General features: G+C 36.1%; 2 protein-coding genes across 2 annotated transcripts; both read right to left on the bottom strand.

The window, feature by feature from the left end:
* Positions 1–3,570: 3,570 nt before the first annotated feature.
* Positions 3,571–12,702, bottom strand: LOC139754088 (isobutyryl-CoA dehydrogenase, mitochondrial-like). The gene is made up of 9 exons (XM_071671146.1): positions 12,470–12,702; positions 11,302–11,402; positions 10,796–10,965; positions 10,201–10,387; positions 8,553–8,661; positions 7,249–7,413; positions 6,768–6,865; positions 5,808–5,960; positions 3,571–4,076 (listed from the first exon to the last, which is right to left on the bottom strand). The coding sequence occupies exons 1-9, from the start codon at positions 12,624–12,626 to the stop codon at positions 3,921–3,923; spliced, it is 1,296 nt and encodes a 431-aa protein (XP_071527247.1). The 5' UTR covers positions 12,627–12,702; the 3' UTR covers positions 3,571–3,920.
* A 2,739-nt stretch (positions 12,703–15,441) lies between these two features.
* On the bottom strand, positions 15,442–20,780 carry RpS12 (ribosomal protein S12). Its single transcript, XM_071671144.1, has 6 exons — positions 20,686–20,780; positions 19,176–19,213; positions 18,906–19,037; positions 17,250–17,454; positions 15,721–15,815; positions 15,442–15,551 (listed from the first exon to the last, which is right to left on the bottom strand). The coding sequence occupies exons 2-5, from the start codon at positions 19,190–19,192 to the stop codon at positions 15,750–15,752; spliced, it is 420 nt and encodes a 139-aa protein (XP_071527245.1). The 5' UTR covers positions 19,193–19,213; positions 20,686–20,780; the 3' UTR covers positions 15,442–15,551; positions 15,721–15,749.
* Positions 20,781–23,970: the final 3,190 nt, after the last annotated feature.

The following is a 23,970-nucleotide window of genomic DNA, read 5'->3' as shown; positions in this document are numbered from 1 at the left end:
GCATATCCTTTGTGCAAAACACACTAACAACTTCCACTAACTGGTCACCTCATGGAAGGTGTAAGCCAAATGCTTCCACAAAATTTACCAGTGAGCTGCCCAAAATATGCCACTTTATCAGAGAGGACTTTTAGTTTAGAACATTATTAATTACCTGTATATAAACTGCAAACCCTTGTTCTGACAAGTTGCCGTCTTAGCAACCCTTACATTAGTAAGTAATTCTAACCTTTCTGTGTACCTTTAATACAAGCACAATAACTTTACATTCAACAAATTTGTGGAGTAAAATTAGTTTAAATTTTTTTTCATCTATTTTTTATGAAATTATGTCAAGTATAAAATTTCCAAGAGCAACTTTATAAGGGTATTCTTTTCATCTGTTTTCTATAATCAATTATGTTTCTTGTATTAAGAGATGAGAAACTTAGTTTATGGGCAACCAACCAATAAGAATCAAAGTCTACAAGGAAGCATCTATGAATCCTGGCAGTTCCTCACTTATAGTGTACACAATTGCAAGTGAAGTCCAGTAAAACCATATATATGCCTTTAATCAACTCATTGTATCTCATGCATGCTTTACATATTATATAAATATATTCATACATATGTATTCACCATTTCCTACATTAGCAAGGTACCATCAAGAACAGAGGATTGAGCTTCTGTTCTTAACGCTACCTCGCTATCGCGGGAAATAGCGAATAGTATGAAAAAAAAAAAATATATATATATATATTTTTACAAAACGGCTTTACCCTCCTTATTGAGCTAACATAGGAGCAGAACAGATAACCAATATCCTCATTTGCACATATTCACTCTTTAGCTGTCATGTAAAATAAACCAAAACAGCAGCCTACCATCCACAGCCGATCCCCATAGACTATTCCAAGGTAAATGGTGGCCACTTTGTATGCCCCAGTCAATCCCATTGACAGCATGTCACCTAGTGTATACCACATTCATCCAATTCATTGTTTCATGTATGCCTTTCATCCTCCTGACTGTTCAATCCCCAATACCCTTAGTGCCTCTTTCACTCTATCCTTTCATCTTTTTGGTTTTCCCTCTCCAAAATAATTTCACTCTTAAACAATCATCCTCCATCCTTGCCAATATATCACCTTTCCTTCTACATTCATTCCATGTCATAATACATTCAACTATTTTATATTCAAACTCACTTGAAAGTCACATTTTATCCTTTCCTTTCTTTAGTATTCTATTTCTTCTCAGAAAATCTTTATCTTTTGCATGTACTTTGCTACCAGTTCTACATTCAGTTTTCAGTCTTGGATACCAGTGTAGCAACAATTTCACAACCATGTAACAACTTTGTGTTAGTACACTCTCAGTCCATGTGCCATGTTAATTCCTTAATTTCTCTCTTCACTGTTTATCTCATCCTTTGTAATTCCTTATCTCATTCTTGCTTTCCCTGCCGAACCCAACATCCTTCTCAGAAAATCCATCCCCACTACTTGCACTTTGCTAGTCTTTTCAATTAACCATCACTGCATTCAGTTCAGCTCCACTCCAAGATACATTTTACCATCAAAACCCAAATTTATTATAACATCATATATATACAAGGTCTACCATTCTTTTCATTACAGTACAATAAATACGCTCTTTTTTTCATGCTTTTTTCACAGCTACATACCTCTACAATGTAACAAACCATGAATATCTGAGCAAGAGACTGTATTGTTAGTAAGAAATTTTACATGTTGAGTATATCTACATCTAAAAATAAACAACGCTACAGACATGAAGTAAAATCTACAAACTTTACATAACAGACTGATATACTTTAAAAATTATACGCTTGCATTATCTGCACTAAGAACAATAAATTACAACTACAGCAACTACATTCAGATCCACATTTATTAATACTGATAATTCTTTTGAAAAATTTTAATAACTTCTTGGGATTTCTTTAGAAATGACAAAATTAAAGGTTTACGTTAATTTTTTTCCAATGTTAACCCAAAGATGAGCTATAATTTCTGTAACCATTTCGTCTGTACTGAATAAGCTGTCTCTTGCAGAAACACATTATACCAAGTTAGGTTTTTTCAAGATATCAATGAATTTCTCATGCCCATAATTTTTCTCTTGTTGATTAATACAACCCTCTTATTATATCCTTAGTATGCATTTCATTTTAACATAAGGCTTAGTAATGCAGCTCTAATTCTGTTATTTTTTCCACAAACAATTGTCAAACACAACTATCTATCTGATGACAGTTTCCATTTACATGAGCTAGATTAAGTGCATGCATCATCTTCATTGAATGACACAACTTCATCTGATATCAAGTGTGCTTAAGTGAATATGTGCCTCCAGTAGTAATTTAAGCACTTTAATATTTCAAACTGCACACAAAGATGATTCATTGTATGTAACACCTTCACATACAAAACAGTTCCATTACATTTTATTAGATATCAATACTCTGTAATCTTCAGTGGGATACCTCTAGCCTCATATAATTCAAGACTTGCATATTTCCATTTCTTTAGCAGTCTACTTCTTTTCTATATGGTTCTTATTTCAGTACCTTGTATCTTCATTCAATCATGTTAAACATCCTACATGGTCATACCATATTAAAAGACCTTAATCCTTGCATCTTTCTAGTGATTTCTTTACATCATATATCTTTCTTCCTTATATATTCATTCTCGACTCTTATAACCTAGCTCCAAATGTGCGATGAAAGCTATCCAACTTTATTGCCATATTATTTTCAACCTATCTGAAACAAGGAAAACAACTTTACACAACTATATATCATAGTTGGGACTGCTGACATAGCAGATGATTTTGAATAATCAATCAAGCAGAGTTGCAACAAGCACAACATTGTGCAACCTACTTACACAATGTGCAAAAATTTCTTCCTACTTCTGAAGAATTTCAGTGCAACTCCAGTTCTCCCTTGCATGATCACCTAAAACTTTATCTTTCCTACTAAATCCTTACTGAATGTTGTTGCCTGATATCTATACTCATCTAAAACAACTTATTCTCCATTCAAACAGGTAATACATTGCTCATTTCTTCAGGTGCAATACTCTTATGTACAATGAATTTCAACTTCATCACAGCAAATTTACACTGTATCCAACTTCTACCCTGATTCAGCTAATTGAAGTATATCATCTTCATATATCTGTGGTAATTTTTATTCTATCTTGGTCCATTAGGGCTGCAAATGTCCCACTCATTTCCCATCCAATACAATATTTCATCCGAAAATTTTTAAAACTAATACAACAAAATAGTGCTTTAACACAACCACATTCATTCCTCTCATGTAGATATGACTTCCATTACAGAAGCTTTTACCAGCATTCCAAAGACTTCCATGCACATCAAAAAGAGTCAGGACTTACTAAGCTCCTTTCCTAATAACTTTATCAAGCACTTTGCTTGAACCCACAGTTGCTGCACACACCTTTTTCTTTTTGTAGATCCACCTTGTTCATCACCTACAAGGAGTCCTTCAACCCTTTTTACATTATAATCACAATCCTAACATATACCTTCACAACTATGTTACAAATATTGTAATTTTTACAATCATTCTTATTCTTACAGATACAGTAGAACAATCGTTGTCATCCATTTTTCAGACACACCTATTTTTTTTTGACTGCCCCACACACACACACACACACACATTTTAAGACCCATTAACTTCACTTTCAATTGACCCCCGTTACTTATCACTTCACCTGCACTAGTTTTTCCATTTCATACAAGAATCACATCTCTTTCCACCACATCTTTAAAACTGTTTTTGCATCCTTCATACCTGTAATTAATATTAAATAAAATTCATATTTTTTCAATTTCATGTTTTGATTACGATCTTCACTATACAATATTTACAGCTGTCTTTACTCAGCAAGGATACTGCGAGCAATGATAAGTCGCATAATTTCATTAGTTCCTTCAAGGATCATATGAACACGTGTGTCCCTTAAGTATTGCTGAACAGGGTAATCTTTCAGGTAACCGTAGCCTCCATGAAGCTGCAGGGCCTCATTAATGATCTGTAAATATGGTGCAGATATATGGAATGTATCTGTAATATCTGTTAGTTAAATGATGTTCCAAAAAAATTAAACTACTATAAAACAGAAAGGCAGCAAAAACTTACTGATCTACACACACACAATTCTTTTACTATTGCATTATGAAATATCAGAAAGGAAAAAAATACATATTCAAAATACACAACCATTTTTTTTTTCTTTTTGACTCCTGAGTCATCAGTCATTATCTTCCAGCAGTCCACCAGTCAGGTGGTAGGCTTTTAAAAACAAGAATAAAATAGGAAGAGGGTAGCCCATTAAATGTACAAGGTTTCAGTCAGTAATGCACTGTTAAACTGCTGGATTTGTTAAACCACCAAGATATCAACTAACTGGGTAGATGGCTTCTACTTGCTATGCACTTGTATATATTTTGGTGGAGGTAAAGCTGTTGTACCAGAATAATCTAGGAATCCTACGGACAAGATTGATGATGAGGGCAATACGTGCACCATGACCCTTTCAATACCTGAGTCTTGTGCCTCAAAGTGCAGTTGAGATTGATACACAGAGAGAGCAAACAAGTAACAGAAAGCCTACTGGCAAGTAATACGGTTAACAGCAGGGAGGGTGCTGGCCCAACCTAGTTGTAACAGGAATTAAAATGGTGACAAGTTTCTTATACTGTCTTAACATGCAAATCATTAAGAATTTTATTCTGACAACTCTAATGAGGCCTAATCCTGCATCCATATAAGTCCTCATATTGCTGTTAGGTTTAGCATTTAGGAAAATGGTAGATAAAAAAAAATGAAAAAAAAATGGGGGCACAGATTCAAACCTGGTCAAACTTACATTACCAACTTGCAAAGGAAACAGATGAATATAACTATCAAGAGCTAAAGATTTTTTTAAGGATCTATTTTTCTATCTCTCTCTCTTACACCTGTTCCCTACTGGAACTCCTTTAAGGGGGTGGCCACAGCAATACAGTCTTCATAACAAGTGAACTCCAGTGCCACTATTCAGCCTTTAATGCCAAACCCTTCACAGGTCACTGGCAGAGGGCAACTGTAACAGTGTTTGCAGAGGCTCCTACCTAAAGTTCCTACTAACCACTACTACCTAATGTTTCAACCTAATGCACCTGTCTAAATGTTCCTACCAACTACTTCTATAGATTATTCCTACCATTTTATAAAAGGAAGGGCTAGCACATAGTTCTCACCACAGGAAAATGTAGAATTACAAAGAATGAGTTGTGCAAGTGAAGTGTTGTCAAGTATTATGTATAACAAGGAGAGATTGTACATTTGCAGACAGAATGCCAATAGTTCATGAGTAGGTGAGGCAGACAGAAAGGACAGCAATCTGGGTCAAAGGAGTGCAACTTGACAACCACTGAAGTGCTGGCTCACTACACAGCCATCACTAACACAATTGATACCCAGGCAGGTAGTCGTGGTAATTATATCCCAGTCACTGGCTGGCTACAAACTACTACCTACCAACTTAAAGGATTAAGAATACAAAATATAGCTGAAACAAGCAGGATGACCCCACTGACAAAGAGTTAACTGTTTAAACAAATGTATAAAACCACAAAAAACTTTATTTGTGAAAACCATTCAACAGGCATAAGAGCACACTAACAACAAAGTGATTGTTTATTTCGAGCTTTTACTGTGCATACTAAGCAAAATAAACATACAACTCAAATTGGAGCAGTTTCCAATAAGAAAAGCTTACCTTGAAGCACTTCTCAGTAACATAATATTTTGCCATGGAGCACAGAGTAACAGTATCTGGATGATCATCCTGAAGAGCCCTGGCAGCATTGCGCACCAACAGCCGTGAAGCTACTAGCTCAGTTGACATTTCTGCCAAGCGAAACTGACTGTTCTGTAATACACAGGTAGAGAACACTGTTCTTAAAACATCACACTATAATAGTTTACAGGATACTAATTCTATGATATGAGAGTGAGAGAGCTCCCTTCATACAAATGTGTATGTATTAATGTTTCTACATAATACTGCCTAATGTTGCTACCAACGACTTCTGCCTATTGTTTTAACTAATGCTCCAACCTTATGTTCCTACCTACTACTTCTATCTATTGCTCCTGTTTTACCAAAGGGCTGCACTAGGGCTGGCTCACTCTGCAGCCATCACTAACCCTCCTGATACCTAGGTGGGCAGTACTGGTAATATACCTCCCTGGTTACTGGTTGCCTAGCAACTACTATTTCTCAGTCATATATCATTATCTTTAGTACTAATACAGGTAAGTACATTATAAATGACTAACATTATACCCTATCTCAAAACCTCCTCTGTTTATAAAATGGTCATCATAGTGTCGATACTTATCGTTATTCCAAGACTTATCCTGTTCCAGACTTTGTTTAGATCTTTTATTTCCTCACTGTTTTATCCAACTCGTAATCTCTCATCACATATTCTACACTTATTGATGCTACACGATCACTATTTTCTAGTGAAACTTGGCTGTTTAGAGCCCACTTTCAAACATGCAATGTTTATCAAAAATAAATCTAATAATCATAATGTTCGAATTACTGACTAAAGTTTGAAGGTAAATAAATATATGAGCATAAGTGTGCGTGAAAGAGTGTAAGCAGCTGTGAAGGAAGAGGGGAAGCATGCAACGATGAAAGTAAAACTTCTGCAAGAATATTCCTAACCTGAAAACTTGCAAGAGGTTTCCCAAACTGCTTGCGAACTCTGGCATGGTCAGCAGCTGCATCAATACTGGCCTGTGCTGCACCCAGCGAGCAGGAAGCTGAAATATCTTTTTGTATCAAATAACTTTTTATAATGTGCTGGCAATTCAATATGTACTCATTTCTTTTCACCACAATTTTCTGAAATACAGATGAACAACACATTCAACAGGCTCCCCAAAAAAATTGAACTAATAAAAAATCAGTAACCACTCATTTCACTAAATGCACATATGTATGCTAATAAACAATACAAGTGATGTGTATACACTAGTGCCTGACAAAACTGGTGTATAATTGAAAAATTATTTAAAGCTACTTTCATGATCACAAAGCCACTGTCACTGAAATAAATACCAGATATATTCAATAACTTAAAAGGTTCATTTTACTAACAATGTTTCTTTTTCAGAATAGGAAAAAAAAAGCATACATTTCTTACCAATATTGATGCGTCCTCCATTAAGACCCTTCATTGCAATACTGAATCCTTGACCTTCTTTGCCAATTATATTGGAGGCAGGTACTCGACAATCCTCAAAAATCACCATTCGTGTTGGCTGTGAATTCCATCCTACTTTCTTTTCTTTTTTGCCAAAATTTAACCCTGTAAGACAAAAGTTTGATATTCATTATCATTTTTCTTAATCCATTTTACTATATCAGCATTACTTCTGGACACATAATCTGCAGTTTTACAGATGGAAAACAAAACCTGTAATGAGATAACAAATAATACCACTTTAACCTTGCAATATGTTGTAACATTAGAATCCTATATTGTTTACATTTAAAAATCATAAGGGTACCCTAAATTGTTTTGCATATCCAGAACATTTTTGCATGCATTATAACTGATTGAATGGTAAAACATACATTATTTCACAATTAACCTTCACTATTCTGGCAAATCTATAATAACCATAACAGACAATTGGTGCAAATGCCAAGCACTCGCTTAAGGAAAGCCCTATACTTTATGGTGTCACCATTCTTACTACTTAACCCTTTCAAGGTACAGGAGAGGGTGACTCTCCTATCTACTCCAAGTCTAGGATCTCCAGGGTCTTGTTCAGATACTTCATAGTAGTACCAAGCATTTCTGGATATTCTTTTATTATCATTATTATACTTGATCGCTGTTTCCTGGGTCAGCAAGTTAGAGCCAGGAAACAGAAAAGTAAGACCCATCCACTCATATACACACTTATATACAAACACAACCATACACTTTCATATACATATTTTTTATTTTTCTAAACTTAATTGCCGTTTCCTGCATCAGTGAGGCAGCGCCAAGAAACAGACAAAGAATAACCCCTCCAGTCATATACACACATATATATACATAAACGCTCATACATGCTCATATGCATACATATACATATCAACATATACATACATATGCACACACATACACAGACGTATACATACATAAACATGTATATTTCATACGTACTGCCTTCATCCATACCTAAAAATAATGAAATTCATCTTCATGCACAAAGAAATGACTTATGATTGCACAAATCTTCTGAAAATCAAGAACCTTCCTCTTAGCCCACGTTTAATATCAACATCCTCTAGTACACACATCACAGCAATCTACCATTCTAGCCAACTCATTTGATTAACATAATTCTTATAAGTGATCCCTATTACCCCAACAGTACTGAGTAATACAGTAACAAAGAAAGTATCAGTTGATATTGTTTTAACAATATACAGTATGCATGGAAACTTTACCTGGAGTTCCTTTCTCAACAAGCACACAAGAGATTCCCTTTGGTCCTTCACTTCCTGTCCGACACATCACGAGGTAAACATCTGTGTCACCTCCACCACTGATGAATGCCTGTCATAAACACCAGTGTTTAACTGCAACACTGCACACACGGAGCACAGCATACCATTAAAAACGGTCACATTTAGAGGCACTAACATGAAAGATGTAAAATTATTACCTAAATTCCTTTGGATGCCTTTCTCCCACTAATGGTGGCTTTGTTTCCCCAAATGATACTGAAGCCAAAAATAGTGGGAGTGCCATATGTTCATAGTTACTGCATGATGACACTGCCTGGTGTTTTCAATAAAAGCACACAATCTAATGACCTAGCCCTTCAAGTCTGTGAGCTGTTATGAGGATCTTTGGACTTCTACATATCTTTGACTATTGAAAATATTCATCACTATTTAAAACTATATGAACAGACTCAAGATAACATACCTTAAAATTATAAACATTGAAGTCCTATATTTCTTTTATGATTCTGCTTTACTACTTTGAGGTTCTGGATACTCTCGTTATATCAACATTTCACCTGATCCATACAGAAGGGACTGTTTTAAGAGAAATCATGGATAAAGGTTATCTATCAATTCCAACTAATGAAGAAATACCTCTAAAGCAACAAAGTGGTCACTGATGTTAACAAGCTAAGAAATGAACTAAATGACCTTCACTGCAAGGAGACTATTATTTTTAATGACCAACACGGCACAGGCAAAATGCGCCCCAACCATGTCCATCTTGGTTGGAAGAAAATGAAAGAAGAGTGTTCTACAGCTTTGCTGTTTGACAGGACGTATCACAGTGGTGGCAGGGACACATGCCAACAGCTCACAAGAGTAGTGGCCAAAATACTACTTGCAAAAGAGGGAGAGGAACTCTCCTAAAGCACCACAGTTAGTGTTTTGAGAAGTTAAGGGCTGAACATGCCCAGTCAGAAGTGACAAGAAACAATATTGTGGTAAGAAGACCCTATGGGAGAAGAAATACCATGAGAAAAGTTGGAGGGTAAACAGGCTACAAAATAAAAGAGACTGAGTTTGTTGGAAAAGTGGCCATGAACTTGTATTGGGTGATAAAACATCTACTTTAGATCATTAAGCAGCAATAAAGAGGGGCCTTAAGTCCACCAGAATCGTCCTGAGTATAGCCTACAACCTTTATGAAGTTCACTGGATTCCCATGCACAGAGGATTTCATAGTATGGATGAGAAGAGCTATGCTTTGTAGCAAGAGGTCATATAGTTGAAGAGTTGTACACAGCTGGAGGAATCGGAAGGAAAGCATATAAATCATAAAAGCAAAATCACAGATGGTTAAGTGATTTTGACCCAGATGGCTTCAAAGCTGGGAAACTAAAGATCCATGCAATGAATTATAAGTTGTTGTATGGTAATATATACTAACACTATCCATGGAGAGGAAACAATGACAAAGTTTGTAGTTGGAGACTTGATAGGGTAAAGGGGATAGTACAAGTAGACAGTGAGTATAATACATATGGTTATGAATAAAGACAAGTACTGAAGAGAATCTTACAAGCAATGCAATGCACAAGGTGAGAGAATACTTGGAAGTGAGTTATCTTTTGAACTCACTCACCTTAGATCCATTAAGAATGAGATCTTCCCCATCTTTTTTGGCAGATGTTAAGAGAGAGGCAGCATCTGAGCCTGAGCCTGGTTCCGTTAAACAGTATGAAGCAAACTTTTCCATCGAAGCAAGCTCAGGAATCCATTGTTCTCGCTGAGCTGTATTTCCAAACTTATCAATCATCCAAGCACACATGCTAAAACAACAGGTTGTGAATAGATAAGGAAGGGTTAAAGATTAAAAGAAGAAAAGACAGCATGAGGCTCTATATGCCTGTGTGGAGGTATGCTAAGGATCGTGCCACTAAGACTGTATGAATATGTACTTCTAAGTGTTTCTGAAATGGTTATGAATTTTATGGATCTGAAATTACCTTTGCAGATGAACACAAATTACATCAATTAGTGTTAAAAAAGTCAGAATAAATAGAAAGGCTAAACTGTCAGGTGTCGGAGAATGGAACACATATTTCATATAGAAGAAAGTTTCAGTCAATATTAAGGAAAACCAATGTCAAAATATATCATTCTGCTTTGAATAACCCTCAGCAATGAACTTTGCCAAATTTTCTTTACAAACCTATACAGCATAGTTTTACACCTACTTGTGAATACTAATGTAAGCAGTTGTTGATGTGCAGCCCTGTGACAGGGCTTCAAATATAATAGATGCATCAAGGCGGCTTAGTCCCGTACCTCCAAACTCTTCTCCAGCATATATGGCTCCAAATCCAAGAGCTGCAGCTGCGCGCATGGTATCAACTGGAAACAGCTCCTACGAAAATAAACTGTGTAGTACAACACTTAACACTGGGCAAATACTGTACTGAATGCCTTTGACATGAGCAAAATACAATATAAACCATATTAATTGGAAGGTCAAACACTGGGCACTGAGAAGCAGCTAACTGCTGACCTGAAGGTAATAGTCATACAATACAGTAACCTATTCAGCTATTTCTAATTCACTTTATAAGTTTTTAGTTGAAAGTAAATTTATCAACTGAAGAAAAGCAACTCTATATATTCATGGTTATGCAAAATATATATAACTTAGATACACAAAGATGCACAATAGATTAAAAGAACCACAATACAGTTTACTCCTCACCTTTTCATCCCATAGAGCCATGTTTGGTAGCATTTCATTTTTTGCAAAATCTGTTGCCAACTTCTGGATAGCTAACTGTTCCTCTGTGAGTCCCTGTGAGGCTATTGATGAGGACAAATCATTATCAAAGCACTGCATATAGATATCTGCTAGGTTGCTACATTTTTGCAAAAAATAAGCTGAAACTGTGGTTTAAGTCTTTTAAAAATCCACTTATCACTTCAAAAACATTCTATCCTGCAAGAATGGCTTGTTTAAGAAAATAATCAGAATATACAGAAGTACTTTTATGGTATAACACAAGTGGAGGAATGGAAAACTGATTGAGGACTTGGTCAATATGAAAGCTCACATGAATTTAAGAGGTTGTATGATAATACAGTGTTCAAGAGATGGGGACCCACGAGTTTAAAACTTCCTCCCCAAACAAGTCAAATTGGTAATTGCAAGCACTTCAAAACACCGTTTGGCCGGAAATAGTTATCATGTGGCTCCACAATCAAATGTATTTCTATAAAATTTTAAAAAACTAATATTAAAAGTAAATTATACTTATGATCAGGACCTTGGCATATGAAGTGGTCAGCAGAAACACACGGAGGTCTGTGAGGCTTGACTGTGGATAGGGGCTCTGATCTTACTGCATTAAACTCCTTGAAAAACAGGGGATGTTCCAACGTACAGCCACTAAACTACTACCAGAGTTGAAATATTAAATAGAAAGACTACGGAAAGGGAAAATACCTCAGTCTATGATACTAACAACAAAGGGCAGACATATTAGTGATAAACTAAATGATTTGTGGTCACTGACTTGAGATATATGTGACAGTCTAAGTATGCATATCTATTTCTTGATAGTGCTAAGTATGGGAAGATTTGGCAGACTATTGATGGAAAAAAGGTCACACATTAAAACTGCAATGAATGGTGACTAATTCTGCAAGAAAACAGGAATCATTTACGCTCAGAGCACTTCAAGAGTGGAACAGTTAACAGCCAAAGGCACAAATCTTTTCAGAAATAAAGTAGACTACATTGTCATAAATATTCTGCAATAAAAAAGGGTAAAATATACATGAAAGGTCCAATACAGAGGAATCCTGGGGATCCTGCACCACAAATCAATGTCTTAAGTCATGAACATATCAGGTTGGTGGTAACTTACGGTCAAAGGAAGTGACGAAGTGTCTTGCTAAGACACCTTTTGACTGACTCTTGTGCAACATATTGATCTTGTTCCCACGAAATTTCCATTTCCGTAGTAATCTAACCGAGTCACTTAATCGTTCTGCATGTCTCGTTAAGAAAGACACTGGAAACATTGCCGTATTCTTTTAGAGAAAGTGCTACGTCCAGCAGACGGCGGTAGCCAAGGTAGCGCACACAATCAAGATGTTTATATTGCACGATCCTGGCGCTTAATATAACTAGCGTGCTCGCAACAGCAGATACCTGCGGCGGCACATGTTACATCATCTCGAAATTTATGTTTGGATAAGATAGATTCAGAGTATGATAGAAAGGGGGACTGTATAAGGCCAGCTACATTATTTCATGCTAAGCGTGAAGGTGGAGCACAAATGACAAGCTGAATCAGTTATACATGATGCGAGTTGCAGGAGAGAGCAGCCTTGTAGAAAATTTTAATGTATATAATATTTCATCTTATTTTGAATCTCTTTTCAATTGTCACAAATATCACAGGGTATCATACAACGTAAATGCTGATGAAACCACACACACACACAAATTAGTTTTTTTTTTTTTTTTTTTTGCCGCTGTCTCCCGCGTTTGCGAGGTAGCGCAAGGAAACAGACGAAAGAAATGGCCCAACCCACCCCCATACACATGCCTTGATTCAATCCACTGACAGCACGTCAACCCCGGTATACCACATCGCTCCAATTCACTCTATTCTTTGCCCTCCTGCATGTTCAGGCCCCGATCACACAAAATCTTTTTCACTCCATCTTTCCACCTCCAATTTGGTCTCCCTCTTCTCCTCGTTCCCTCCACCTCCGACACATATATCCTCTTGGTCAATCTTTCCTCACTCATTCTCTCCATGTGACCAAACCATTTCAAAACACCCTCTTCTGCTCTCTCAACCACGCTCTTTTTATTTCCACACATCTCTCTTACCCTTACGTTACTTACTCGATCAAACCACCTCACACCACACATTGTCCTCAAACATCTCATTTCCAGCACATCCATCCTCCTGCGCACAACTCTATCCATAGTCCACGCCTCGCAACCATACAACATTGTTGGAACCATTATTCCTTCAAACATACCCATTTTTGCTTTCCGAGATAATGTTCTCGACTTCCACACATTCTTCAAGGCTCCCAGAATTTTCGCCCCCTCCCCCACCCTATGATCCACTTCCGCTTCCATGGTTCCATCCGCTGCCAGATCCACTCCCAGATATCTAAAACACTTAACTTCCTCCAGTTTTTCTCCATTCAAACTCACCTCCCAATTGAATTGACTCTCAACCCTACTGTACCTAATAACCTTGCTCTTATTCACATTTACTCTTAACTTTCTTCTTTCACACACTTTACCAAACTCAGTCACCAGCTTCTGCAGTTTCTCACATGAATCAGCCACCAGCGCTGTATCATCAGCGAACAACAACTGACTCACTTCCCAAGCTCTCTCATCCCCAACAGACTTCATACTTGCCCCTCTTTCCAAAACGCTTGCATTCACCTCCCTAACAACCCCATCCATAAACAAATTAAACAACCATGGAGACATCACACACCCCTGCCGCAAACCTACATTCACTGAGAACCAATCACTTTCCTCTCTTCCTACACGTACACATGCCTTACATCCTCGATAAAAACTTTTCACTGCTTCTAACAACTTGCCTCCCACACATATATATCACATATATGCCCTAGCTTGAAACCTATAACCTGCATTTTCTATCACACCTCTTTACCAAATAATGTCTTAAGATAATCATATTTATCTGATCATCGGACTTTGAAATATCTCTAGTTTAGTTCCTATAATCAAAGCAACACTTTCTCCTCCCAGCCCTTCACAATTCCACAGTACATAAGTATTTCGGGGAAATGGTCTTTATTCTGGTGTCATCTGTGGATGTCAACTGTAATGCTATTGATGAAGCTCTAATATTGTCTTCTAGTGCCTGTGAAACAAAACCTAAGCAATCCCATAAAATAAGCTAAAGCTACCGATAAATATCACTGCATAAACTTTTACAAAACAGTTCTCTAAAAATCACGAATGTAGTAAATGATTGAGATATGCAGTAAATCGCGAAATATATACCGCTATCGCTGAAATAATTTACAGAGCTAATTCTCGTATTCTATAATATTAACTTATAATAATTACGCAAGCACTAAAAGATTAGCCGAGCTACAGTATTTTCTGATTAAGCAGTTTAACTACATATAATATATTACAAATTCATTCATGTTGCATAATAAGTAATTAAAAAATAGCGCATGTATAACGGAGTTTTACCTGAAGTCAAAGCTTTATTTTTTCTTGAAAATAAGAGGCGACAAATTTATTAATTTACAAATACAACTTACACTGATTCATTACATCATAATAATATATTATAAGTATGATGCCAAAAAATGCTATTGAACAAGGACCTGTCCTAATGGTGCAATTACAATTTTATTTTTAATAATAAATTAAAACCATTAGATTTTATCTCAATACATGTCACTAAATAACACTTTAATAGGTAACTTTGTGATCATGTTTTTTTAATACCTGTCACAGCTTATTAACTGCACACGTTATATCCCATCACTTCCGACTTATATACGTTAATTTACTGACCTATGCCTAAATCATCTAATCCCTCTACAATTTCTTATATACACCGTTTTCATCTTCCTTGCCTTGGCTTATTTCTATTTCATCCAATCATGTCCACCGAAAGGCATCTAAAATGCTCCAGTTCCTCCCTTGACCGATTAAATAACTTTCATTCAGCAACCGTCCACTCCACAGTTTCCTGCAACAGATCCAAATCCTATCATCTGATTTGGCATTAACCATTCCAACATTGATTTTGTATCAACTTTTCAAAAATCTGGTAAAGGTGAAACAGCAATTTGGTAATGAAACATCAACCCCCTTTTTTTCACTTTATTTCATATATGGTTCCAGTGGCCCTTTAAAAGAGCATGACAGGATACAGTTTTGGTTCAGGTAATTGGTAGGACGAATGTCTCCTCTGTGACCTGAAATGAGAAAATAATGACAGTGAAATGCTATCGAAACATCAGTCTAAAGCAATGATAAGGCTGTCAGACTCATTAAATCAGCTTATTTAAACAACATGGTAATTCTGCAAAAATTGATCATCATGTGCTGTCATAAAAAAACAAGCAACATCCTAAAGATACTTACGCATTACACAGTTAGGTCACGTGAATTCCTTATTGTCCCCTTTTCTTGAAGTATTCATTCACTACGTCATAAGCCTGGGTCTCCTTTCCATGATCCTGAAACAATGGGGGGGAACGTCACTGATATACTAAGGTTTATATTCCTATAATTTGAGCAGCAATTGCATACAAGTATACTGGACAAATTATTATATACAAGTTAACTACTTAATCTACCTTAATTAAACTTTACAAAAACCAAGGAAAAGGATATGCAGACATAGTACAATACTGTAAATAACCAGGAAATGGATCCTGTAGCATGAATTCAAAATGAATATGAACTCCACAAAATCTACTGCCCAATCTACATTTCTGTCTCCTGTTTAGAACTGCAGTTATTAGCAATTACTTTTAGTCCCTTTTACACGTATTGGCTATTGTTACCAGTTACTAAATCTGAGTGGTTAAGCTACAAAGGCACCTTCACTATCACTAAAATTCCTTTTAATAACATACTTTCTCAGAACTGAGAGTACATCATCCGATCTGTATCTTCCCCATCTAGCTCAACCACAATTGGACATTAAGAAAGAGGTCCTGTAGGAGCTTGTAGGGGACGATCATTTATCTCCTTCCCTTGCACAGTCCAAGCCATCAATGTGCAACTGATTAAATTAACCAGTCGCCCTTAGGCAAGACGCGTTTTGTGCAGGAAGGGAATCTGCAAATATACTAATTCAATGGCTTAAAATTAAGAAATTCCTATATTGCATCTATCAATATTTCTTCATTTTCACTCATGCATATGTTCTATCCAAAGAGCATTCAATGTTAATTTATCAGGCTTCTGCGATGGAAGATGTGATCATAACTATATGGATTCTTACCACTTTCTTTTTTAAACCATAGGCTCAACTATTCAAATCATGAAATCAAAATATTTATACTCTTGTTACTTGCTTCAGTTATGCTATTACATTTTAATAAAATCAATCTCATACAAACATATGCCATCATAACAATGCACCTAATTTCTTTCACACAACTTAATACCAAAACAAGGAAGCATTTAGTTAAGACAAGAATCCTTGCTTAAGACTTAATTTTCCATTCCTTGATAACCACAAAAGTGATGATCACCCAATCATAATTCCACTTCAGAAAACTCCTTTGTAGAGCACAATATCCAACCTCCATTGCCCTTTAGTACTCCTTGGGTAATACCAAATCCCAGTTTTGAGGACCTGTCATGTCACAGACAAACTCTAGAAATATTTAAGGAAAGTTTGGCTGTGGATAGGGGGGTGGGTTCTAGTTTAAGAGAATCATAAATGATAGCGGGAGAGAGGATGTGAGAAACAGGCCATTCATCATCTGCTCCCTCACCAATTAGAAAATGAACACAAAAACATAAGATTTGTAAACACCATTAATGCTGCCTGACTCTCTTTGCTGGTTATTCTAGCAACGAAAAACTTTCCATGATAATAAAGCAATGTGCACACACATCCACACAAACTGACATGAGAATTAAGCATCCATACTTACAGTAACAACAACACAGGAGCAGCCAACAACTTTACGAGCCTTTCCTTCACGATCAATTTTGCAGAGCCCAGCCCATTCACCCAGCATTTTGTTTGAATCCACTTTTAGAAGTCTGATTTGATGCTCTTGGCACAAAGCCTCAACTAACTTGGAGTAGCCAGGCTCATCACAGTTGTTTGCCAACAAACACAATACAGCCTTGCGCCTGGGGTACATCGAGAAAGAACACAATTAATATAAAAACCAGAGCAGTCTTGACAAAATAACTACCTCTGCCATCTAAGACTAACGAGACTTTATAATAGCTTTGAACATCTATAATCATTTAGATAACTTGAGACCAACATGTTTGTCATATATGAGTATCAATATAAATGTTATGATATATGGAATGAGAATGTAGAAAGACATGTACAAAACTCTGCTTTATATCTACACAAGTATAAAAAGAATTATAAAAATAATCAAATGTAATAATCAGTTAATGTAATATTACTAAAATTGGTTCTCAATGCTCAAGATAATAAGAATATTAGAGTAAAATTTATCATGGTGTTATTGCTTCATTTATCTAAAATTTCAAACCAAATAATCCATTAAAATAAATGGCAATACTAATACCTTTGTAACTCAACAAACGGCACAATTTCTGATTTGGTGAAATTTCTTGCTTGCGCCTATGCATCCCTCCCTCCCCATTCTGTCACAGCCTCGCCAGTCTTCCCCTCTTCAAGCAACCTTCAGAGCACCAGCTAATAATCCCAACTGCCTGCAAGGTTACAACTACAATTGCTAACCACTTTTACCTTTTTAACAAGACAATTTCACTTATTCAAATTCTTATCAAATTCCATATGACACAGAAATCAGAGGACTGGTTCACCTTTGCCTTGTTATACTAATAACCTGCTTGTGAGGAGAGTTCAATTAAGTAAAGCACCACCTTTGAACAGTGTATATGGTAAATACCATGTCATAACCAAAACGCACCTAGATACACCTAGATACAGTGCTCATTCACTGATCATCCCCAGAGAGAGAATGAACAGCTAGGTTGGCTTTGGTCTGGCTGCCCTGTCCAAGATTTTAACCCAGGTTCATAAGACTTGTGGATGCAACTGCTGACCAATGCACTATTGAGGGTATGAGTGTTAAAAAAAATTCAGAACCATAATCATTTGATGATGGGAAATCAATCTACTATATCATGGTTTGAATTCCTATCTGTGACGAGGTATTGCATCATGTATCTCAAACAAGGTATTGTATCATGAAATTAAAACAATGTTTTCTTAAGTTTCATAACTCCAATGTCATTCATACCATACTTTATGAAGCCAATATTAAATTCATAAAACTGAAGTCTTTGTACTTAAAAAACTACTTTCACAAATGGATGCACATTTCCACAATTGTATCCACCCTATTTAGCTCAACCCCAATTGGACATTAAGAAAGAGGTCCTGGGGGACCATTTTAGGGAAGATCATTTCTCTTCTTCCCTTGCACAGTCTAAGCCATCACACAGCAACTTGAGCCAACAAAGTAACCCAAGCCACCCTTGGGCAAGACGCGTTTTGTGCAGGAAGGTAATCTACTTGATCTAACTAAATTAAATACTCAGAAAATAATTCTATTAAACCATTATCTGCTTACTTATCCAGAGCTTTGACAGCCTCATGGAGTCCATGAGCAAGCCCATTTTCCATAAGTGCCTGCTTCAGTACTTCCTGGACTGCGGTGTTCAAGTCCATTGAGCCACCGACAGCCATGGGAACACTAACGTCTCTGTAATGAGATTAGTCAATATTAGTTACTAAAGTACTTTGCATATAATACAACTACATGAACTAATCAAGTACAATTCAATGGAATCATCCATTTCTGATAAATAACAATATTGTACAGAAAGAAGCATCTACTAACCCTTCCACGTCAGACATGCTGAATTGTAGGATGTCCGCCTGAAATGAGAGAGATGACTATGTATAACAAGGGAGACTAAAAAATTGAATAAGGTTTTGAACAAAAATTGGAAAATTCAAACAAAAATAGTCGCATCTATGCTTGAATCAGATTACGTACTACAAAAATGATGCTTAACGTCAACTAAAATTAAAATGAACATGTGAACCACAGTATCCCAGGTGACCAATAGTGAATTGTTTCACCATTTAGGCCAAAACACACAAAGTTTTATAGGTTTCAAATCTTCAAAGGTATTACCTAATTAGCAAATCTTAAATATTTAAGGATAGGGACAGGCATTTTCTAGGGTTATGATGAGCATTTTGCTTCCAGAGTCGTTACCACTCTCAAGTGCGATTTTCCTATTTCACTCAAAACTGAGTTTTCAATATTATACACATCATTCCTATATTTAAATATGTTACAAAAGCATTACCTACATCTTCAAGTTTCTATGGCAAGTTTTTCTTACACACAATTTTCCTCCACTTCGAAGCCCTCCCCATTATCCTGCATAAAAAAAAAATGCTACACCAATAATCACACATTAGATCATCTCGAACACACTAAGGAAGCAAACTAACAAATAAATTCTATTAAACATTACGACCGTCTATCTTACAATCTTACCTCAATACGAGTGCTTTGACCCTTCACTCTGCTATACCTAAACTCCAACTCTCGACCAGCAATACGCATTGTATTGAATTCATTGGCACCCAATTCCATTACTTACAATATCTTGAAAGAGGTGCATCTGTACTCAAATTTCGCCATACTTATACAATACCTCGAACTGTACCTTCTATAAGCATTACCACTTAAACTTTACTCTATCCGTCATTCAATAAAAATCTTACAATTTATTGCTCCTCAGATCTTTAAAACATGAACAAGTTGTGGTTAAAAAAAAAAAAAATACAAAAAAATACACTGAGGTTATCACCAACACCTTGTGCCATGCTCTCACCTAAACACCAAAGTAAAATTAATCATGCTTAAGATTTGTAGACCATTTATTGTCTTTCAATTACTTACATAACTTCAGTAAAAGCTAACCATTTTGTGTTATACATATGTTTTACACCAAAAGTGTTCTTCATACAAGAGCAAACGAAAAATACGCATCAAGAACGCCATAATTCAATCGACTCAGCGTACCCTTCCTTAATATTTTCATAAAAGCGCCTTTTATTTCTTTCTGTGGCTGCTTATAATCAAGGGGGAATCAGTAGCCACTGATGAACATAAACCATAAACAAGAAAATATCAAGTTTGTTTACCTAGACCAACGCACAGAAAGGAGGCATGTCAGGGAATCTTCACCTATTATCTTCTAGGATTTCCACAATCACCCATTGATTCAACATCAAATCGTCTCCTGTGCCATGTTTCATTGCTTTTCACTATAATATACGAGAAATATTCGAGAATCAAAAGGATGAACAGTGATACACTTCATACTCACGATTAACAACGTTCGTCCATAAGAGCAACTCAGCGAAAGACAGAACCGCAGGAGAAATCCAGAAGGTAAACCTTAAACAGAGGAAGTCAGAGAAGCGCATGCTTTAATATAATCGAATTTTGCATTCAACATTCTCTTATATATGTAATATAACCTACCCAATTGCATCATTGAAGAAAGCCAATGATTTCTCTTCACCAAAGGTAATACTTTTCAGATATACGATATGTTGTTGCTCATGCATGCGAAAAATTCAAACGTATTCTTATGGGCAACAGTCCATGATAAATGAAACTTCTGTTCGTGCCATGTCGGTCACTATATATATATATATATATATATATATATATATATATATATATATATATATATATATATATATATATATATATCACTCTTGGTACACGGCGGAAGACTATGTACCCTTAGGCTATGGTTACATTAAGGGAGTCATTCTACCCTTTACATAGTACGATATATGAAGGAAGGCGCAATCATCATTTAAGATACAAAGAAGAAAATGCTATACCTTAACCTTCCATGAAGCAAAGGAGAAAACATTGATTCATACAACTTGAAGGATAGACCAAGATATTGTCTTAAACCATCTGTGTTCCATGAAATGTATCGGCGTATCCTTCATTGTTTGAAATACTGGGAAAAAATGTTGTATTCTACATCCAGTTTTACCCATGGAAGGGTATGATGTACCCTTCATTTTGTAAGATAGGAGATGGGAACGCTGTGTCCATAATCTTGTATAAGCCATGGAGGCAATTATGTAACCCTCGCTTTGTGTCCCAAACTTTAAGAAATGGTGGGAAACGACTAATCCTTCACCCTGTACAATACATATAAGGAACAACTAATGGTGATGCTCATCCTGCTCAATTTGATCTACTGAACTCCACATCAATTATGTATTTATGCATTACATGAAAATCACTAATGAAGCAGACTTAAATCTTTTGCTGCATCACACTTTATTTGAGCCTATCTTTAGTTCGTTTCAGCTTGTTCCATGCATTTACAGCTCTACCTGAAGTTGCATTTCTCATATTCTGTAGCTATTTTCGCTTATTACATGCTATGGTGGTCTTCCAGTATTAAAGAACTCAATTCAGCCTTTCCTTTGTAGCTTAGTTAAACTGCTTATCCTAACATCAAGAAGTTATGCCAGATAACATTATCATCAGCAAAGACATTAGAGTGAATGAATGATTTATGGTTAACTTTGGAGTATCTTTTCATCACACATACATTGCCACAATTGTAAATGGTTGTGGCTATCAGTAGATATTGATAAAGAAAAAATTTCATGGGGGCATTGGACACTAGGAATGTCATTTCATGTGTACTGTAATAAGAACAGAAATCACATATATTTAAGAAAATTGGGCAAATTTAGCTCCATTAATGATAAAGCTGAGTGTAGATATATATATGCAGCAGACAGTAATTGAGCTCAAGGGGGAATCGGGCTTTGAAATACAGTTGGACATAAATGATGAGTACGTTTACCAGGGAAGATAGAAAATGATGTATTAGAAAATGTGAGGCACACAATTGCGAAGTTTTAAATGTCGGAAGAAAATGTTGTGAGCCATCATTCATGGCGAGAACTGTCTAAAATGGTGCACTTCAAATAATCTTATCTTAATTTACCATGGGTCAGAAGGAGAGGAAGGGCTATAGAACAGATACAATCGAAACAGATTTTGTGTCATGTGCACAAGACTAGGGTAGTTGGACAAAAGAAGTGTTCTTTGTGAGGAAGGCGGTTGATAAAATGAAAGTGAAAGAGGAAATATGTAGGTATGTGAAAAAATGACAGAGCATACTTGTGTGGTGAGAGGGAATATTTGCAGAGGCAGGGCATATGATTTGATACTAGGATGAAGAGTCCAGCAGAGTTGTGGAGGCTGGTAAGAAGAGGGTATTCTGAGGGACTCCATGTGCTAATTATTGTGAGACATGTCAAATATCAAATTACTTTAATGTGGCTATGAATATAGATAATACTCATATTTTGCAAAATTTTCCATACAGTATGCATTGACTCAAACAAGTGCAACCCTGTGTCTGTTTATTGATATGGCAGTAAAATAAACATAGTCATTGGATTCAAGTACAAAATATATTTTTACTGTGCAGATCTAACATTTTGAATTTCATTGAATTTAACCGACTCTCATCCACTTGGTAGTTATGAAAAGGGTGACCTTATTATTTTTTAAACCCTAAGATCAACCTTTGAAAGCCATATGTCTCTTAAAGGCTTTGCACCATTAAACAGAATGAGGCTGGATGTAGCCACTCTGACAAATACAATGAAAAACATTTAAAGCTTGCAGGAAGATACGTCACCCCTCCCTTAAGATGTGCTTGGTGTAATCCCTGTTGCTGAGTGAAAAGGGAAATGGCTAAAGTTGTTGTTCAGCTTATCTGTCTCCATCCTTACCAAGTTTACTTCTACATTCACATCCTATTTGATTATGCTGCACTTATGAGGGATTTATTGCCCACTCACATTTATGGCAATTTCAGCCATTTCTCATACTACAATACTTACTGTATCAAAAACAAACTACAGTCACTAACAAAGACGGTCCAAAATAAAATTTTGAGTGCCATTCTCCCTTGGGATTGCTGAAGAAAAAAAAAGTTCACATTTCTAAGTCATAAGTGTTAAAGCTTTATTTCTCATATATTCAGCTGGTACAAGCCTCATTAACCAAGACTGCAGAGGGATTCAATATCAGACTTGGTTCAAATGGTTCAACACTTCTTAAAACCACCTGAATAGTTAATGTGTAACTCTAACTAAAACAAATACCCCACTGACAGTAGTGATCTATGAATGGAAACATAAATCTGTTGTTAGAACTGGCATATTCATACCCTAATCAATCCATTTGCTACCACAATATCATGCAAGAAGCACCACTTATGTATGGCTCCTCAAACATAAGCAATATACAACTTGATATTGTTGTAATCTGACATGGGTTGGACTGACTGCAGATACCCATAGGAGATTGTTCTAGTTAATAATGAATGAAAAGATGAAAACTTTTATCAAAATTACTCTCAGACCCTGCAACAGTGTGTGCTGTACCTGACTGTGGAATATCAGTAAATTTAGAGGTAATTCTTATACATACCAGCATATTTGCTGTAATGTATGCTTGAGAAGTACCCTACCTTAGCCTATTTCAAATAGTTTGCTCATCATAAAACTTGTAATTCAATGCAATTACTGTGGCCGTTCATGAACCTTCTGTG

The sequence above is a fragment of the Panulirus ornatus genome, chromosome 16 (genome assembly GCF_036320965.1).
Source record: "Panulirus ornatus isolate Po-2019 chromosome 16, ASM3632096v1, whole genome shotgun sequence".
NCBI classification, from domain to species: Eukaryota; Metazoa; Arthropoda; class Malacostraca; order Decapoda; family Palinuridae; genus Panulirus; species Panulirus ornatus.
The sequence above is the reverse complement of the archived record's forward strand: the minus strand, read 5'-3'. Positions and strand labels throughout refer to the sequence as shown.